Source organism: Haliotis cracherodii, unplaced genomic scaffold (assembly GCF_022045235.1).
Source record: "Haliotis cracherodii isolate W230 unplaced genomic scaffold, xgHalCrac1.p SCAF_5, whole genome shotgun sequence".
Lineage (NCBI taxonomy): Eukaryota > Metazoa > Mollusca > Gastropoda > Lepetellida > Haliotidae > Haliotis > Haliotis cracherodii.
This window is the reverse complement of record NW_027266308.1, coordinates 26,407,960-26,425,711: the sequence shown is the minus strand read 5'-3', so window position 1 is coordinate 26,425,711 and position 17,752 is coordinate 26,407,960. Positions and strand designations below refer to the sequence as shown.

Sequence of the window (17,752 nt, the reverse complement as noted above, 5' to 3'; positions counted from 1 at the left end):
CCTAGGGATAAGCACAGTAGCAGTGTGTGGTTTTGAATACCGGGTGCGACGCAACCCCAAAAGATACTAGAATTTATACTTTATAAGAACGTGTAATTACAAATAAAACATTTGTTACATCTAACTACTTTCTAAAAGGCATTGTGTTTTAAAGGTAAATGGTTATTTTATGATAACAGAAATCGTCCTGTACTTACCTAATAATCTCTGGCTAAAACTTCTTCCCCAAATAATAACAAGAAGACCATATGTTATTCTTTAAGTGAGTGTTGCATCCATAGAAGGTCGAGCGAGGAGAGTTGTTTAATATACCACAGGTAATATATCGGCAGGCTAGTCTTCCGTGAATAAACAATCACTGTCCACCAGCTAGACCTCGGCCAATACTTTCACACAGAACATAACACATAAACACAGTGAACAATATTCGCCAACATTGGTATCATTGACCTCCAAACATTCCAATTCACCTCGACAAAAGCGTATATATATGACTACTCTCAGTGTACAGTTCATTTGACGACAATACCATATCAACATCATCATTATTGTCAGTTTACCAGTTATTGCTTTCTGTCTGCCTGAGTGCTGATATCGTTGTGCATACACTTCAAGTGACCCACGGTCAGCTATTGTACAGGTATTTAAGTACCTGGGTATGCACCTCCGTCATGTTTTGCTTGACTGTTCATGTGTGGATTTAGCACTCTTAAAGGATCCTATTAAAAATGCAGCACAGTTGAAAGGTGTGTATTTTTCATGTTAAGTGGGCATTTGATTTTAAAATATCTGAAATATATAACTTGTCTATATCATAAATTTCAATTTTTAATATCTAATTACTGCCTATTAATGTATGCCATGCTAGTACAAACTAGGATTAGTGCCGCCAATGTCCTTGGGGTATAATACTACAGTAAACTACGGTTATATCGAACACGCTTAAAACGAACTGACGGAGTTAACGAACTTACTTTTTGTCCCGACTATTTGCTGTAGCTATGCTGTATATATGCATATAACGAACCACGGCTACAACGAACTAAAATAAGGGGTCCCTTTGAGTTCGTTATAACCGTAGTGTACTGTATATATTAATTGTGCCCTAGACTAACATTTAGTCTATGAAATCTTATATTACACAATATCCTTCTCGATTTTTTTAATTTCCCTATACTGATTTCATGAAATAGAGCTAGCTAGAGCTGGCTACACTTGCTGATGTATACGTTTCTAGATTGTTTGTTTTTTCATGAAATAATTATTTTCCACAGTCATGGTGCAGGACTAATTGTGCCCTTGAGGTGATCAGTGGTTTTACTGGTTTGGATATCAGAACTTTCTTTTTAATGTTGTTTAGTATTGTGCAGAAACAGCTCTGAGTGGTGACCTTTAGTCTCTCTCAATTCCCCCTACTGTAAGCTGACATAATTTTACGTGATATAACTGGAATACTGTTCAAAGCGGCGTTAAAATTTACCCACACACACTCTAGTCCCTCTTTGCCCCAGTGCATATAATTAATTAAACACTCACCCCGTTACATTCTCGTCCCCTTCTCAGCTCCAGCAGCCTTTACTCATCCCCTTTCATCTCCAGGTCTTGAGGATGTCCCCAACACTCGTGGAATCCATTGCAGGGAGATTCTATTTAACCTATACATACCTTTATTTCATGCACCATCTGCTAGTGAACGAGTCCCCATGATTCCAAGTAAGGTGGCCTATAGCTCTGGTTACTAGCGTTACATAGTCACTGTTATATAACAGTTGTTTCTCTGTTAAACTGTTTAACTTATGTCTGATTAGTGTCACACAGAAACGTTGATGTATTGATGAATGTTGTTTCAATCTAAAAATTGTTTTATACTTATATTGCCGAAAAACACTGATGTGAGTTAACTTGTAACTAATTACTCCTTCTATTCCCATGTCGCGTCATTCAGAGTCCCAATGCATGTGGTCTAATATGAAGCGGGCAATGTATGACCATAGATCATGCATCCATTTTATTCTGTGAGCATCTGTGGATGATGAACACACTACAATAAACTCCATGTATGTAACCCTGTCTTTATCAAAGACCTTTAAACATGATAATATATTTATCATGTGTGACCAAAGAATGTTGCTCGTATTTTGTTATTGTTTGTAATTGTGATCTGCAAATATGATGACGTCAGGAATTAGATGCTGCATATTCGATCGCTTGTAGTTCCCACTTTATAAGGTACAGAGAATGCAAATTAATGAGGCGACGAACTTCACTTAAACGCTATATGTCGTCGTTCGAATCCCAAATACTCCCAATAAAGATACTTTGCCTACTCGTTAGTTCAATCAAAATTGATAAAAACGACTAAGATTTCTTTCCGCACTGAGCATTGACACGCATGATCTTATTGAAATTGTAAAGCGGTTTTAAAACCTCATCGTCACGCCAAAGGACCGGGTTCGATTCCCAATGGGTACAACACGTGAAGCCCATTTCTAGATCCCCTGTCGTGATGTTGCTAGTATATTGCTATAGGCGGCGTAAAACCATATTCAATCATTTAAAACCTTACCTCACTCGCTCAATAAGATGTGTTTGACAATACCAAAGTTTGTACACTCGTCCCTTTCCGTAAGTGTTAGACGTCGCAATTTGGCTTACCCCTGAATGACCTGAAACAGATCCTCCGGGCAGCGTAAAGGAATATGATGCCGATGGAAAGGAAAAAAATAATTGTTTTCTGGTCTCTTTTTATAACTATCAAGTTGCACAGAGTGCAACCGGGACGAAAGAAAACTATCTCCCCTCAAAACAGTCCATCAAGTCACCCGCCGCGTCCGACAAACAGCGCGGGACAACAACAATCCGAGATGCTCGCCTTTCACTCTGTCATCCGGAGGGGGGCATTAGATCCTGTTTGTGTGACAACAAGTCTTCATTCGCTCATTCATCACCCGAGTGGCAGCTCCCGCACCCTGCTGTTCCACCAAACATAAACAGTGGTGTGTCAAACAGTATTTCATTTGATACGCGGTATCTATGACAATGTCCGGCAAGATCACGGCAGTGTCACTGAGAGCATTTGCAAATACGTACATCTGAAAATACACTTCGTTGGGGAATAGCTCTACAATAGATCTACAGTCTACCAATCCTTTTGAGTTTCCCCGTGAATCTGTTGATATACTAACAATGAATTCGCGGTAACAGTTCGTGAGAGGATGTTAAGTTTCCCGTATTCTTGTATTTCTGTGTAGTCACTTGAATGGAGCAGTCTCGGGTCTCATAGAAATGTTTTCTTATACGAGCTACGGCTCTGATGGGCTAAATGAAATGGGTTAAGCATCATAGCATCTTTGTCACTACCAGGCGCCCAGTGGTCTAAAGCGATGCATGTAACTGAGTTTCGTCCCTTGGTTGTGACTGGATCGCATATCGTGAGTACGAATCCTAGATTCGCATTTATTATGATTTTTGGTCTGTCAATGCCATACTCGTGGTTTTCACGTTAAAGATCGGAGTCACGTCGTGCTTAAATACTCCAACATTAAAATGGTACGATTTGATACAAGCTTTGGTGTAGAGTTGAACCAAACTGTAAATTTATCAGGACAACCTGTAAAATAATCATGCCTACCCCAGGTCGACCAGTGGACAATATACGGTGTGATGAGAAAAGCGAAATATACACAAACACACACACACACACACCTCAAGCACGCACGCACGCACGCACACACATACACACACACTCAGCCATGGGTGGACCATGATAAAACCATTTATTCTAACCGCCCCCGGGAAGCAATATTTACTCAGCAAAACAGTACACGACAGTTATAGTATGTTTTATGGATAGATTCAGTGTTATTCTAATGTAACTAAAGAACCAACGGAAGTGAACTAAATACATTTGCCACAACATCACCTCACTTACATTAACCTGGCTGTTTGGTAAACAACGCAATATTGAAGAAAGATAAGAGACAATTTAAGTGAATAAAGCGTGCTGAGACTATAAATGAAACTACTCAGTCTGTATGATTGCCACAGAAAGACAACGTAAAACTTTATGTATAACAACTTTAGGTTTATTTCAAATAGCGACGTTTCGATGTAGATTCTTACACCGTTATCCAGCTGGAGTGACAGCAACCAAGCGATGATGGGTGTATATGCATGGCGTGGTGTGATAAGCAGCAGATTAACCTTGCCACCAACAGGTAATAGATAACAAGTAGCATACAGATTATTGGATGAAGCCAAATGTGCAGTAAGAATAACAAATAGCACACAGGTAATGAAGCACACGGGTAATGAAGCCAGATGTATACTAAGGATAAGAATGACTGCCATATTTTCAACAACCCTAAGCCATTAGTGGCGGAAGGACCTTATTTAAGATACGTCACGCCAAGACAAACATCTTTCTATTATGTATAACAGCCGGTTAATCCCGTCTCCATACAAGTGATGATTCACTTGTGCAAATATGGATGTGCAGTTGCATTAAACCTCACAACTTCACTGCGGAGGGTCACGGCAGTCTTGTCGTCTTTGGCGCCTCAATTCGCTTTGCGTGTCAGATTCCTGTGATGGTGGATTCCAATCAGAGACTCGCCCTGATTATGAACCTTGTCCACACCTGTTCTTGTCCGTGGGTTTCGCCAAAGTGGTAAACGTCTAAGACCTGTATTACTTTTGGCTTTCTTCCCATATCAAGCTGAGCTGCAACGGAAATACTGTTCAAAGCGGCGTTAACCTCAACTCACTCACTGAGGAGATCACGTCACGAAATATTCGTCAAAGGGAGATAATTATGGCATTATGCGCTCATTCAAGCCCTCACAACCCACGTGTGGACGCCGGTGGTGATTGTACGTACGCTTCTCCGGGTCATCTGTGAAAATGCCATGACGCTTGGTTTGACAATTAAATTCAACACTTAACTTAAAACGAGAATAGCCAGTATCGATTATCTGATGACAAAGATTCCAATGGGCGTAAGAGGCAAAATAGTGGTTGAAACTGAATGAATGGGTCACCTAAAACCAGTGATGACACCAGGTGTTCGAGAAAATGGTAACCATATCCTGCCCTCGGGTAGCACCCACACTCACACAACTTGCATAACAAAGTATGTGTTTGTTGCCTGGCACTGCATAGAAGTACACCTGCCATGCGACGGCGGCATGTAGATATACCATCAGGCGATGGAACAGAAATCCTATCATACGATAACACTGATTTTGTTGAAACTAATTAGGCCTGCTGTGTACAAGTGCAGAGATTCCGCTGCTGATAAGTACAGACAAATAGTTCACACATACACAACTGTTTGCCAGATTTAATGCAACACATGATTCAAAGGCACGTTTGTCAGATAATCACTTAAAATAATATGACCATTATAAAACACAACTGGAAATATGCTAACATAAACATGTTTTAAATGCCATCTGTGACGTAAAGAGACAGGCTTCATCTATATGTGTCTATTCAATTCCTGTTATCAGGAGCTAGTATCCCTTGTCGACGGGAGACAGACAACGGCACTAATGCAGTGATTACGGTATGCTCCCCAAGGTATAATATAACGGTTGTCCTTGAACAGGTCAAAACCGGAATTCAGCTGAGGCTTGATCATGAGTTACCCCATGGATTGGGGCTGATTGGGGCTGATTGGTTTTGGTATAACCAGATCTGTGGTCACCTTGACCCACAAAGGTTGTTCCACAAAGATCTTAGCGCTGCGAATGTTTGTTTTAATGAGAATTACGTTAGTGAATGAGTGAGTGAGTTAACGTAACGAGGTTTTAAACAGTATTCCAGTTATATCACAGCGAGCTGGTGACTTGATGAAAGTTCTTCAGAAGCTGCCAGTACAGCCACCGATCTTCAGTGCTCTTTTGGGATCAACATATAATCCAAGAACTCTGCCCGACATAGAGACAGTGGACAATGCTGTTGATTATACAGCTATTGGGAACGTGTGCCATGGAGGCTTGATTAGGCTCCAGTCTGCCGACAGGTTCCACAACACCAAATCAGAATCAGTTGTTCGGCCAGCCTCTTTCGCAGAGCTGCAGTGAGAAAGTCGGCAGCTATGATCGGATGATATTGTGTAAAGTTAATATTTTTTAAACGCACACCCACACAGTAAATACAATTGACCATGTTTTGTCAATATTTTGTCCTGTTTTGTCTTAACATCATTACTTATTCCGAAAGTGTACACATGTATTTTCAAGTCAGCAACATTTGGTCAGAACTGGGGTTGGTGTGTTCCTGTTCCAAAGTTTGTGTTTTTATTGCATCTTTAAGACCAGGCTTGCAAACATGTATTGGCTACATTGAATACCTAATTATGTTTTAATAAATATAACTTTAACATAGAAGTCAATGGGAAAACATTCGGTTGAGCGTAATCTATAGGAGTACACAGGCGGTGATCGAATTCTCGAAGGTTGTGTTTGAAGAACAAGAAGCATAGTACTGATTGACCATCAATACCGGAGTAGGCGGGGTTTTTTATGACAGACACACAGATTGTTTATTTGAGTCTCACCTCACAAAAATAATTACATAAATACATATAAAAGGACATAAAAGTGAGCCACCCATTAAGGGTTACCAGAGACTTAAAATATATCACAGTATGTACAGCATAAATATATTGGTGTAAAAGGGGTATGAAAATATACTACCCGTAACTAGCCATATAATTTATTTTTTCTCCGTTGGAGAATTAAAATGCAGGTTTTGGCTGTAAAATATACATAATATTTAAAAAGTACAATAAGTTTATCAGTATTGCATAACTCTAGAAAGTTGGGATAGCTAAAACTCACCTTTTCGTATAAACTTTCACGCAAATCATCGTACACAGGGCAATCAAGCAATGCATGACATTTATCTTCAATACTTTCCTTACACTGAAAACACACTCTTTCATTCACATTCATATTCGTATATCTGCCTGTTTCCAACTTCAGAGGAGCAGTACCTGATTAAATTCTGTGTGCGTGGTTAGTGCCGGTAGGACAGGACATGCACACCCTCTTCGCGAACACCCGGTGTCATCACTGATTGTCAGTGATCCATCCACATACTTTTCACCGCTATGTTTCCTTTTACGTCTCTGGCGTTGACGTTGACGATGACGTTCTCTAGTTATATTTAAGTTAAATTACTCTCACCGTAATTAACACCAGTAGAGCAGTTTGCCATAATTGTTTTCGATGAAACCAACTTTCCAGGAAGCTAAATGATATGGTACATATCTGTAGCACGTTTTTTGTCGCCGCCGCGCGAACCAACAACGTAACCAGTTTTCCTGGGAGCCAGAATGGTCAGATCCACAGGGAAAGATAATTACTATTTGTGACTGAACAGACTGCCGCTAATGAATATGGTCAGAGTTACAAAGCACGGTGGCTATGTCAAGCTGTGAACCCGTTTGGCTCCATCCTCTGAGAAGCTGTGTACAAAAGTCTTTCTGGGACCTTTACCACGGCTAAAACCACGTGGTGTGATGCGAGACATGATGGTCGATGGTGGATTGTACACAAGTAAGGTATTCATCGGAACTGGACTTTCATATTCCTTGGTTACTGTTCCGAGAGGTTCCAAACCATTTTCGTTACGGTACCTTGTTGTCCAGTAGCATTCTGAGATGTGCAAGCAGGCATCGCAATGCTTTCGGCTATTTGTTTTCACATGGATGGGGACGGTCGGGTAGCCTAGTGGGTAAGCGTGCGCTCGTCACGCCGAAGACCCGGGTTCGATTCCCGACATGGGTACAATGTGTAAAGCCCATTTCTGGTGTCCTCCGCCGTGATATTGCTGGAATATTGCTAAAAGCGGCGTAAAACCAAACTAACTCTCTCACATGGATGACTCACTGTTCATTACAGAAAACAATTAGTTACTCAACTGTGACAGTCGAACGTAATGTACCGAAATGATATCAATGCTCAGCGTCTTTTCGCGTGCGTTCAGAGAGATGGTGGACCATAGATCTGTTTTGGTCCTGTTTTAAACGTCAACCATAACCACACACCACTCTTTAACGTATGCTTCATTCTGACTATTCGATTAGAATTATGAATGTAATCGCTCTGTCTATTACAATGGACTCCTATTAAAGTCAAAGCTATAATGGCGATACGCGAGAGTCACTGGTGTCTATGGCACTTCCATAGCAATCTACTAAAGCTGCTAAACAGATTCATTATGAATAACGCCAGGACATCTGCAATTTAGAAAGATGCACATACGCTTCAAAATACTGCTACAAAGCTGTCACATTCCACATGGTTTTTTTCATAACCAATTCATTAACAAAACCCATACCTGGTAACAGGAGACACAAGGACACGTCCTAAAAGAGGGGTGGTGTAATAACGTGTAATACAAATAACAATCTGTGGCAATTTGTAAGATGGCCTAGGACGTCACTCCTAACATGACTGTAAAATAACTTGTAACGTATCACAATATATATACACACACACACACACACACACACACACACACACACACACACACACACACACACACACACACACACACACACACATACATACATATATAGATATATAGATATATCTATATATATACACACACACACACACACACTCACACACACACACTACTGTGAGCGTAGTATAATTATGGTGGCACATACGTGGTCTTGTGCATAGCCCACAGGTCACAAATCACAAATCACAAATCAGGTGAAGTTAAACAAAGTCGGCGACTAGTTGGATGGGTGTCTACAGCTTCGGTCCTGCTAAACACTGAAGCACATGCATCCCATGTGGTGGCTTCCAGCAACTTCATACAAATCGTGTATGCTTTTAGCGCAAAACAACACTTGTCTTAAAATGCATCAAAAATCGTTCTTTACCACACCACAAAAGACAATAAATTTCACTTTTTCAGATTTTTAATAGACATGAGCATTCTTGGCTTTAATCATAGCCCATTTGGGTTCAGAAAGTTCCACTCATGTGGCAGTTTTCTGACAGGTGGTACTATTTTAAGCAGGGGTCACATTTTATGACCTTTTGACCTCTGGTGACCTTTATTATTACTGTATTAGATCTATATTACATACCACCAGGCTACAAACATTTTGAGTATTGCCTGTAAAGTTATTCCACTTATTCTAGTTTCCCTTACCCCGAAATCTGGTCTCGTGGATTCGACTCAGGGGTCCCCCTTTATGTGGTGATTACTACCACTAAGCTATGAATCCCGGATTGCTTTCATTTTTTTTTTCATCTATGGATGAATTACTTTCAAAAAATCATACTGAGATTTTGTCACCCCAGGTGGTACCAATATCTGGACTAGCTCATGGACTACCTGTGGCATCAGCCCAGCAATATGGTTGCTGTGGTAATCATACGGTCCCCTCCGTGAGTTATCATATCTGCACGCTATGTCATCGAAGGAGACGAGCCATGTTAAGAGTTTTCAATGTTTGTTTGCTAAATACATCCGGCGATGGACCATTTTAAAGCAAGCTTACTTTGATGTTACCTTTTTCTTTTTAATGAATTTTATTTTTTGTCTTTTTACCATGTTTTTTTCATAATTTATCTGAAGACTAAGGATATTCATTTTATTTATCTTCGATTTAATTGATTAAAACCGAACCTTTAGTGCAATGTCACTTGACACCTATATTGATATTCAGCTTCCTGCTGTAACGATTGCTTATATAGCAATCGTTACAGCAGGAAGCTGAATATCAATTTATGGATAGTCACACTGACAGCTGGCTCTGCACATAACTGCATAAGACACATACAGGTTTGTCATCATATGTTATTTTGAATGGTTCCTCGCTACAGTGCACACAGCCAGTTAGATCGATAGCAGATTGTGATGTGATGATGGTGTGTTTGGGGTAAATGGGGTTGTATGATGTAAAGGAGCCTGGGGTTATGGATAGGAACAAGTTATGCATTAATCAATAGCTTTACATAAATTGTCACGTACGTGGTAGATTTTGTGGCATGGGCACCACCTTGTGGTGAGAAAAAACGATAATTCTACACCGCATCACCAACTAGGGAGGTATATGCCGTTCATCTGAACTACAGGCAAAATTCAAATTATCAATTGGAAGTATTGACATATCAAGCTACGAATTACAAGCATCAATCATGAAAATAGAAAGTATTGACATTTCTGATGGGAAGAACATTGCAAACAATTACAAGTTTATAACAATTGACGAAAGAATGAAACCTCTTTTGGTGTCCATGAAACTATTCGGAATCTACTTTGACCCATGGCAGGGTAGGAATACATTGGGACAGTCACCGAATGTCGATAAGAGAACATCTACCAGGCTACAGACATTCTTCAGCCATCGACTGTATTGTTACATGGTTCTTCTTTTGCTGTGGTTCAATTTTGTCCGATGTTCTGTTGGCATATTTCCTCTGAATGAAAGCTTACCCTTGAGGATCATTCTGTCGTCCTGGTACCTGCAGTGCTCTTTTAATGCAACTATCATGGTCGTTTCATGTCAGAGACTTAGTCACTTGCGATCCTTCTACAAACACTGGAATATTCTTTTCAACAACAACAATGTGACGAAAGAAATTGACTGTGGAATTAAATACCCAATGAAGTATTTGAAGGTTGCAACTTCAGGTGGATGGGCTTTCTTCTTCGTCACTATAGCTGCAGTTTTCGCAATCTCTCTCGGAAACTTGTCAAAGCTTTTCCTTGATGATATTGTTCGGCCATTTCCAAAGAATCCATGGACAATCACTCTTAGTTTGATCTTGCTTATTTTCGATACAGGGGCATGGGTGTTTCCTGTAATTTTCGTGATAGTGGTTTCCAGGGTCATCAAAGATCAGTTTCTCAGACTTGGACAGATCCTTTCAAAGCAGATCAAGGAAGCAGATAACCACATCCCTGATAGTCTACCAGAACTGAGATCTCACTACACACAGCTTTGTCAGACTGTGGATATCATCAACAGAACCTTCAAATGGATCCTCGGACTATCCTTTTTCCTTCAGGTTTTCCTGGCCTGCTTTGTTTCGTATCAGATGATAAATGGCCCAAAGGAAATGTTTACAACTTTTACCTATTCGTATTGGCTTGGAGGTTGTTTTCTAATCATCATATCGCTGACAAGGTGCAGTTCAGATGTACATGACGCGGTAAGTACATATTTGCATGTAACTTGCCTGCTCTCGTTCGAATTAATTTCAGGACAAACATGTTGGAAGGGAAGAACACCAATAGTCATACAACTTTCATATCTATTCATATCTATGTGGAATGAAAGCACCATGTGTTCTAAACCTTCACCAGGATGACACAGCGTTGCAAAAAGGAATCAGGCCCTTATAATAATCATCACAAAAGGGTTAACGGGTCAGATGACATTTCATCAACTGATCTTGATTCAGGTGACCATTTCGCACATGCGATCATACATTACGTGCTCTTTTCGTGAGACACTCAAATTTGAGGTCACAATTGCATTGTACACTGACTCATACCCAATTTCAGGTATTCTGTCAAACGTTCAAATGATACTGAAACATTGTATCAGAGGTCATAATGAAGGGGAAACACTTGTCTAATCCATTCACCCGTGATTATACTGTTTCAGTTATTTTGAGTACAATAACTTGATAGGCTTAGCTTCACTTAATTAATTTCTCTCCGATTATGGTTTTAGGTTTGTCAGCACCATACCAGTGTTTGTTGGTTTCACTAAACTGATACACGTCTGAGCCCAACTTCACTTCAGACTTTCTTCCCACATTAAGCTGACAAGCCATGGAATACTGTAATACCGATCAAAGCGGCGTTAAACCCAATTGACCCAACTCAATTAATTAATTAATCAATTATCACAAAAATGGCTTTACCACTGTTTACTACTTACAATAGACTGGCTGGTGAGTTATAAATTTACTGTGACGATAGCAGTTCAAAGCACAAATGGGTATGCTGTCTTTTGAAAGTAGGATAGACTTGTTGCTACCTTATTAATTTATTGTCCAACTAGTACAATATGTACTGTAGTAACTTCATCATTTGAAACCTGAGAAGACAGATACACAGCTGGGATATGTATCTGCGCTTGATATTTTTGTTAATTAAGTACATTTCTATAAATATTAAACGTCATAGACAAAGAATAATCAGTCTCGTTTATCAGGCGAAATAGATTCCATTCGGCTTAAAAGGTAAAATAGGGGTGATAAATATATCAATGGATCACTGAAAACAAGTGATAACGCCAGGAGTAATTATGTCCTGCCTTATCCGCAGTACGAACCACTCACGCAATTCGCATAAAAAAGTGTTTGTTTGTTGACTGTAAACAAATACTAAATGTGAGACTGGACCAGACAATCCAGTGACCAGATAGCGTGAAAACTTACAAGTGAAGGAAAGCATTTAAGAAATATGTTCGTTTTGCAAAACAGTTGATGGGAGGGGGGAGGTGTTAATATCTCAACCTAGACATTTCTTTAATAGTTGGCTTCAGCATAATTGACAAATGCAAATGTTTCCTTTCTGCATCATTCAGTTCAAATCAGTTATATATCCTGACATCAACTTCAAGAACTATACCAGAAAAGTACTCTTCATGCTGTTTCTTTTGTTCATTTAAAAGTAAGGTCATATACTTGGAAGACAACTTTCAATATGAATACTAAAGACAATGACGAAGCTACTGAAAACGTTCTTGTAGTAAAGATACACTTATCAAATAAAACTAACTTTGATATCCACGTATGGTCCAACTGTCGACTGTCCGCTTTATGACAACTTACTAGATATCATTTCTCGCTTTGTTTCAGATTACTTATGGTTGTCTAGCGACTGGAATCTTTAAAAGGCTCACGCTTAGATCATTATAATTACAAATGCTGGTGATTAAATTGTAGATAACATTAAACTACAGAGTGTTATTGATCGGAGATACACTGAGCCGACCACACGATGATATACATGGAGTCAAACTCGTCCAATTCAATAAGCAAGGTTTACATTACTGGTCTATTGATATAGATCTGATCGATCGATACGTTGGGTCTCATTTATATGTACTAGACAAAGGTAGAGGCTAATGGAAATTCGATGACACTCTTTTACGCTCTAAACGTTATTTACACGAAATTATTTACTTAGACAATGTTCATACATATGTACTTGGCAAATCTGAATTCATCATTGGTGATTAACTGTTTTAGAGACATTATTACTAATGATTATAGGCAATTCTATTAAATGCTCAACACAAAAGAAGAGGGTAAGTGAAACAGATGAAAAAGACCTTTATCTTACCATAGAAGAACTGGAGGCAAAACGGTTCCATCTGAAAATATTGATATATGGAATAATATGGAAGAAGCTGTTACTGAATTGAGGAGAAAACAGGGACTAACCTAAACGATGCCTTTGTGAGGAGAGTGGGTTAGTTACAAGTTAAGTCCCTTTTGCAATATTTCAGCCATATTGTGATTTGAATTAGTCATACAATAATGAAAAAAAAATTAAACTGTCATCGAAGGACAGTATACTAAATAACAATATATCACAGAATGACTTAAAACTATCTGTGTAACATTAAACATATCTGACTATTAAGGTGAGGTGAGGGGATATGGGGTTTAACGTCGCGTCCAAGATTATTGCACTTATATAGCGACGTGCATGCATGTGTGTGTGTGTGTGGCTGCTTGTGCTAGTTCGGACTGATGCCGATTTATAGTGCTAGCTCACTGAGATACCATGCCGCAGTTTAACATGAATACCCCGGTCAGACACAGTATACCTGACTCCGAGCCGAACAAGTACCATATTTTAACGTCTTTTGGCCTGGGGTCGAACCCTGAACCCTCCGCTCTCCGGGCAGACGCTCTACCACTTGATCACGGAGGCGGTTCAATAAGAAGACATTTATTCTGAAATAAAATATGCATCTTTTAATACATATTCAGGAAGACATCTCTTCGACTTTAATGCAACGTTTACGCCACGCTTGCATAGGGTGGGAGTGTAATGGCATTGGGCGGCATCACAACTCATCATTGTTCATTGCAATTTTAATGGCGTACGCTACCTACCCTTTGTGGATAGAAATGCAGGGGCGTAAAGTCACGTTATAGCAGGATTATGTGCGTCCAGATGTTGCACGTATAATGTTTGAGTCAGCATAACAATACGTATGGGGTGAGATAGATGGTGCCTACGACAGGATCAGAACCAGCCGGCAACGCCAGCAATGTTTGGCAAATCTTTGGTTGACATTTGGAAGAACACCCCTGAGTGTTTTCAATCATCTGGTGTCTTCAATGCGCTGCTGCTGCCTTGCCTGTGTTTCCGATATCGACGTTGTTAGTTGAGTTGTTCCACCACCCCTCTTTTGGCGCGTGTCGCTCTGTCTCCTATTACCAGGTACGGGCTTTTTCAATGAATTTGTAATCATAAAACAAGAAACTATTTAAATCCAAAGAAAGAAACCAGCCTTTACCAGAGACAATCAATCCATCATCATTTATTTCTCAAATAGAACCACCCACGGTGGTACAGGAGAAAAAGGTTTCTTAACATGATGATAATTAATATTTAACAAGATGTCGGTTAAATATTTGGCGATAAACATTTTGCTTGAAGATCTGTACGACCATTTAAACAAAAACACTTACATAAACAAACACACATATACACAGTTACACCCAAAGGTGCAACTGCAAGGTTCTTGATTTCTTTTACATTTCTGGTACTCAACAGTTTATTTTGTATTTTATTACATTCGGAAATTGCATATATTTATTCGAGTAAGTTTTGATCTTGATTCATGGAACGCTTAACATTTAAACAGGTAGTGGAATTTATCGGCTGCAGCTGACGACATACACATGTCCTTTATTTTCTATCTATTCCAAGCCAACGGCCAACTTCGACAGGTAGATTATGGTCACAGGTTCTATGGTTTAGAATAGGATAATAAATTTGTTTAGATAGGAGAAGAAAGTTTTCAAATGAAGTGATATCTTTTACATATTTATAATAACACCCTCTTGAACTTCTCTCGACGTCAGATCTTATAAAATGTTTCCTATCTGAGCAGTTGGCCGCTGGTTGAAAACGCTTTATGGATCATAAAATACATAGGACAGACCAGAGTAATTAAGCATTTGCCTCACATTTCTTATCCATGCATTTTGTTCATTATTAGATAAAAACTGCAAATGAGCAAACTTATAAATAATTTGCGATAGTTTCGGTGCAGGTCCGGATTAATGCCAAAAGTTAACTACTCGTTTAGCTGCATAAATCGATAAAGGTATTCTTCCTAGTTCTCCATACACCATAAAATATGGGGTCGCATTTCTAAGACCATATGCTAGTTTAAGGAATTTTAGATGGGTCTTTTGAATTTTGTTCATATTTTCGTATGCCAAATTTTCACAGCCATATACAAATTTGGTAGTACCATTACATTAAAAGCCTTTGGTAAACAATCCAAAGGAAGGTTATAATTTCTCAATTTTGGGGGTGGAAGACAGAACATGGCTTTAGATGCGCTCTTCGCTAAACATTTTATTTCTGACTTAAAATTTCTGTTTATACTAAACAAAACACATAAGTACGTATAACTGTCTACGATATCAATTTCCGTATTCTCGAAATAAAAAGACGGCCCCCTTCCAAAGATGAAAACTTTAGTTGTTTTCTAATTTCCAGATATTGCAATAACGTCTAAAAGAATCTAAAGTAATCTGGAGTTCAGTTGCAGAATCAACAGAGGACAGTGTCATCAGCATACAGAAGGGTTAGGAAACAGATAATAAAGACGCGTACCTGCCCAGCTCGTGCTCTTCTGTGCTTTAATCCTATCATTAACCTCAAATGGACATCTTGATTGCTTATTGTTAGTTTTACCATTGTCAGCTTCTTGTTCTTACACTCTCTCGTTAATCCCATTGTGATCATAGATTCAATCTGTAGAGTCATATTTCGAAAACACAAATTATATATTAAACTCTTTGACAATGTCTGGAGACTGGGATTATGGCTAATGTGGGATTAATGGAATATGTCTTAAAATAATAAACTCCATGTACAGCAATATTAAATCATGTATTTTAAGAAACTGAATAACCACAGATCACATTCAGAACACATTTCGCCTTTGTTATTCTCTTTATTCCTAAATGATCTTGGGGAATTCCAAACTGAACAGACATGTGATGGAATTGTTATTGACGATACATCTCTGAATATGTACCATGGAGTAACTTTCAAAAAGGCATGGCCATTCTAGCAATTATTCAGTGAGAGAGCATCAAAGAAAATGCATTTCATTTTTACCAAAGCTAGATAACATAACCTTTCGATAACCTGCTAATTAAAAATATTTGATGCATTGATAATCCCCATCCTTAACTGATGGCTTAGAAATCTCGGGGTTTGAAAACTATACTATAATGGAATTGATTCACCTTGATTTTATTAGAAAAGTGTTACCTATCAAAGAGCGTACTCCACTTTATATGTTGTATGCAAAAATGGGATGCAAGCCACTTTACACCAGTGTAATGAATAAAATGATTTGCTAATCACTGGAAAGTCGTCCAATATATCCTCTATTATGTATAAGTTATTTTTGGATAAATGCAAAAATAATTGTTCAAACAAATGTATCTCAGTAATTACAAATATTCTTTTCATTACAGTATTATTTGTTTTATAAATCAATCTCCATGTATACCAACGTCTTTCAAATGTGTGGTTAAGACATGTCTTGAATATTAGTTCATACAACAATGGCACTTTGCTTTGGAGGTATACTCAAAATCTAGAGTCTGTTAACTTATCAAATATGAAATTAAAACAAAACTTTACCTTGATATTTAACCCCAGAAATACCACATGCCACTGTTACATCATAGCTTTTCTTGTCACAGACTACTAATTGCAAAAGGTCGCTGGACAAAAATACCATTGGTTGAATGGACATCCGTTCCGTAATGCAATGGTATTGCTGATGACTATCGTTGCAGCTTAATTCTTTTAGAAGTTTCTTACCTATCGCTCAAAATATATCTAGTGAAATTGTTTGAATGCAAAAAAACTTAACATGAAAAAGTTATCAACTTTCTGTAAGTGTATTATAAATGCTATTGAGTGACTATTGTGCATAATGCCGACATGTACTCTCTTCAAAAAAAGAAACGAACAGGTAGATTTTTAGTATATGTATTGTACCTAATACAGTCGATATATTTAATTCAATATCATAGATACAGATATGAAATAGCCGCATGTTGTCGTTGTACAAAGGCATTGAAAAAGTTCATTGTCATGTCACATAAGGCCACAAGCTTGTGCTGAACACAGTATCTCGTGTGACCGCCCCGAGCAGCAATCACGGCTCTGCATCTCCTAAGCACTGTCTGGATACGTGTATCAGTTGTGGGAGTGTTCTGACGTTGACGTACACGTCGATCGAGGTCATCCCAGAGGTGATCGGGATTAGATCGGGAGATTTGGCGGTCAATGGTTTGAAAAAGTTGAGTTTGAAGAATTTGAACCAAGTAGCGATTTGCTGTCAAATTTCCCTGAACCACAACCAAGTCAGATCTCATGGTGTAGTATACCAATGACGTCACAATGGTATCCAAAGCATTGTTATGCAATTTCAGTGCAACGATATCTACAATGTAAATATCATTTGATATCACCCAAGCGA

At 38.8% G+C, this 17,752-nt stretch overlaps 1 protein-coding gene across 1 annotated transcript; it reads left to right on the top strand.

The window, feature by feature from the left end:
* Positions 1 to 10,172: 10,172 nt before the first annotated feature.
* Positions 10,173 to 11,568, top strand: LOC139443634 (uncharacterized). The gene is made up of 2 exons (XM_071224586.1): positions 10,173 to 11,189; positions 11,545 to 11,568. The coding sequence occupies exons 1-2, from the start codon at positions 10,173 to 10,175 to the stop codon at positions 11,566 to 11,568; spliced, it is 1,041 nt and encodes a 346-aa protein (XP_071080687.1).
* Positions 11,569 to 17,752: the final 6,184 nt, after the last annotated feature.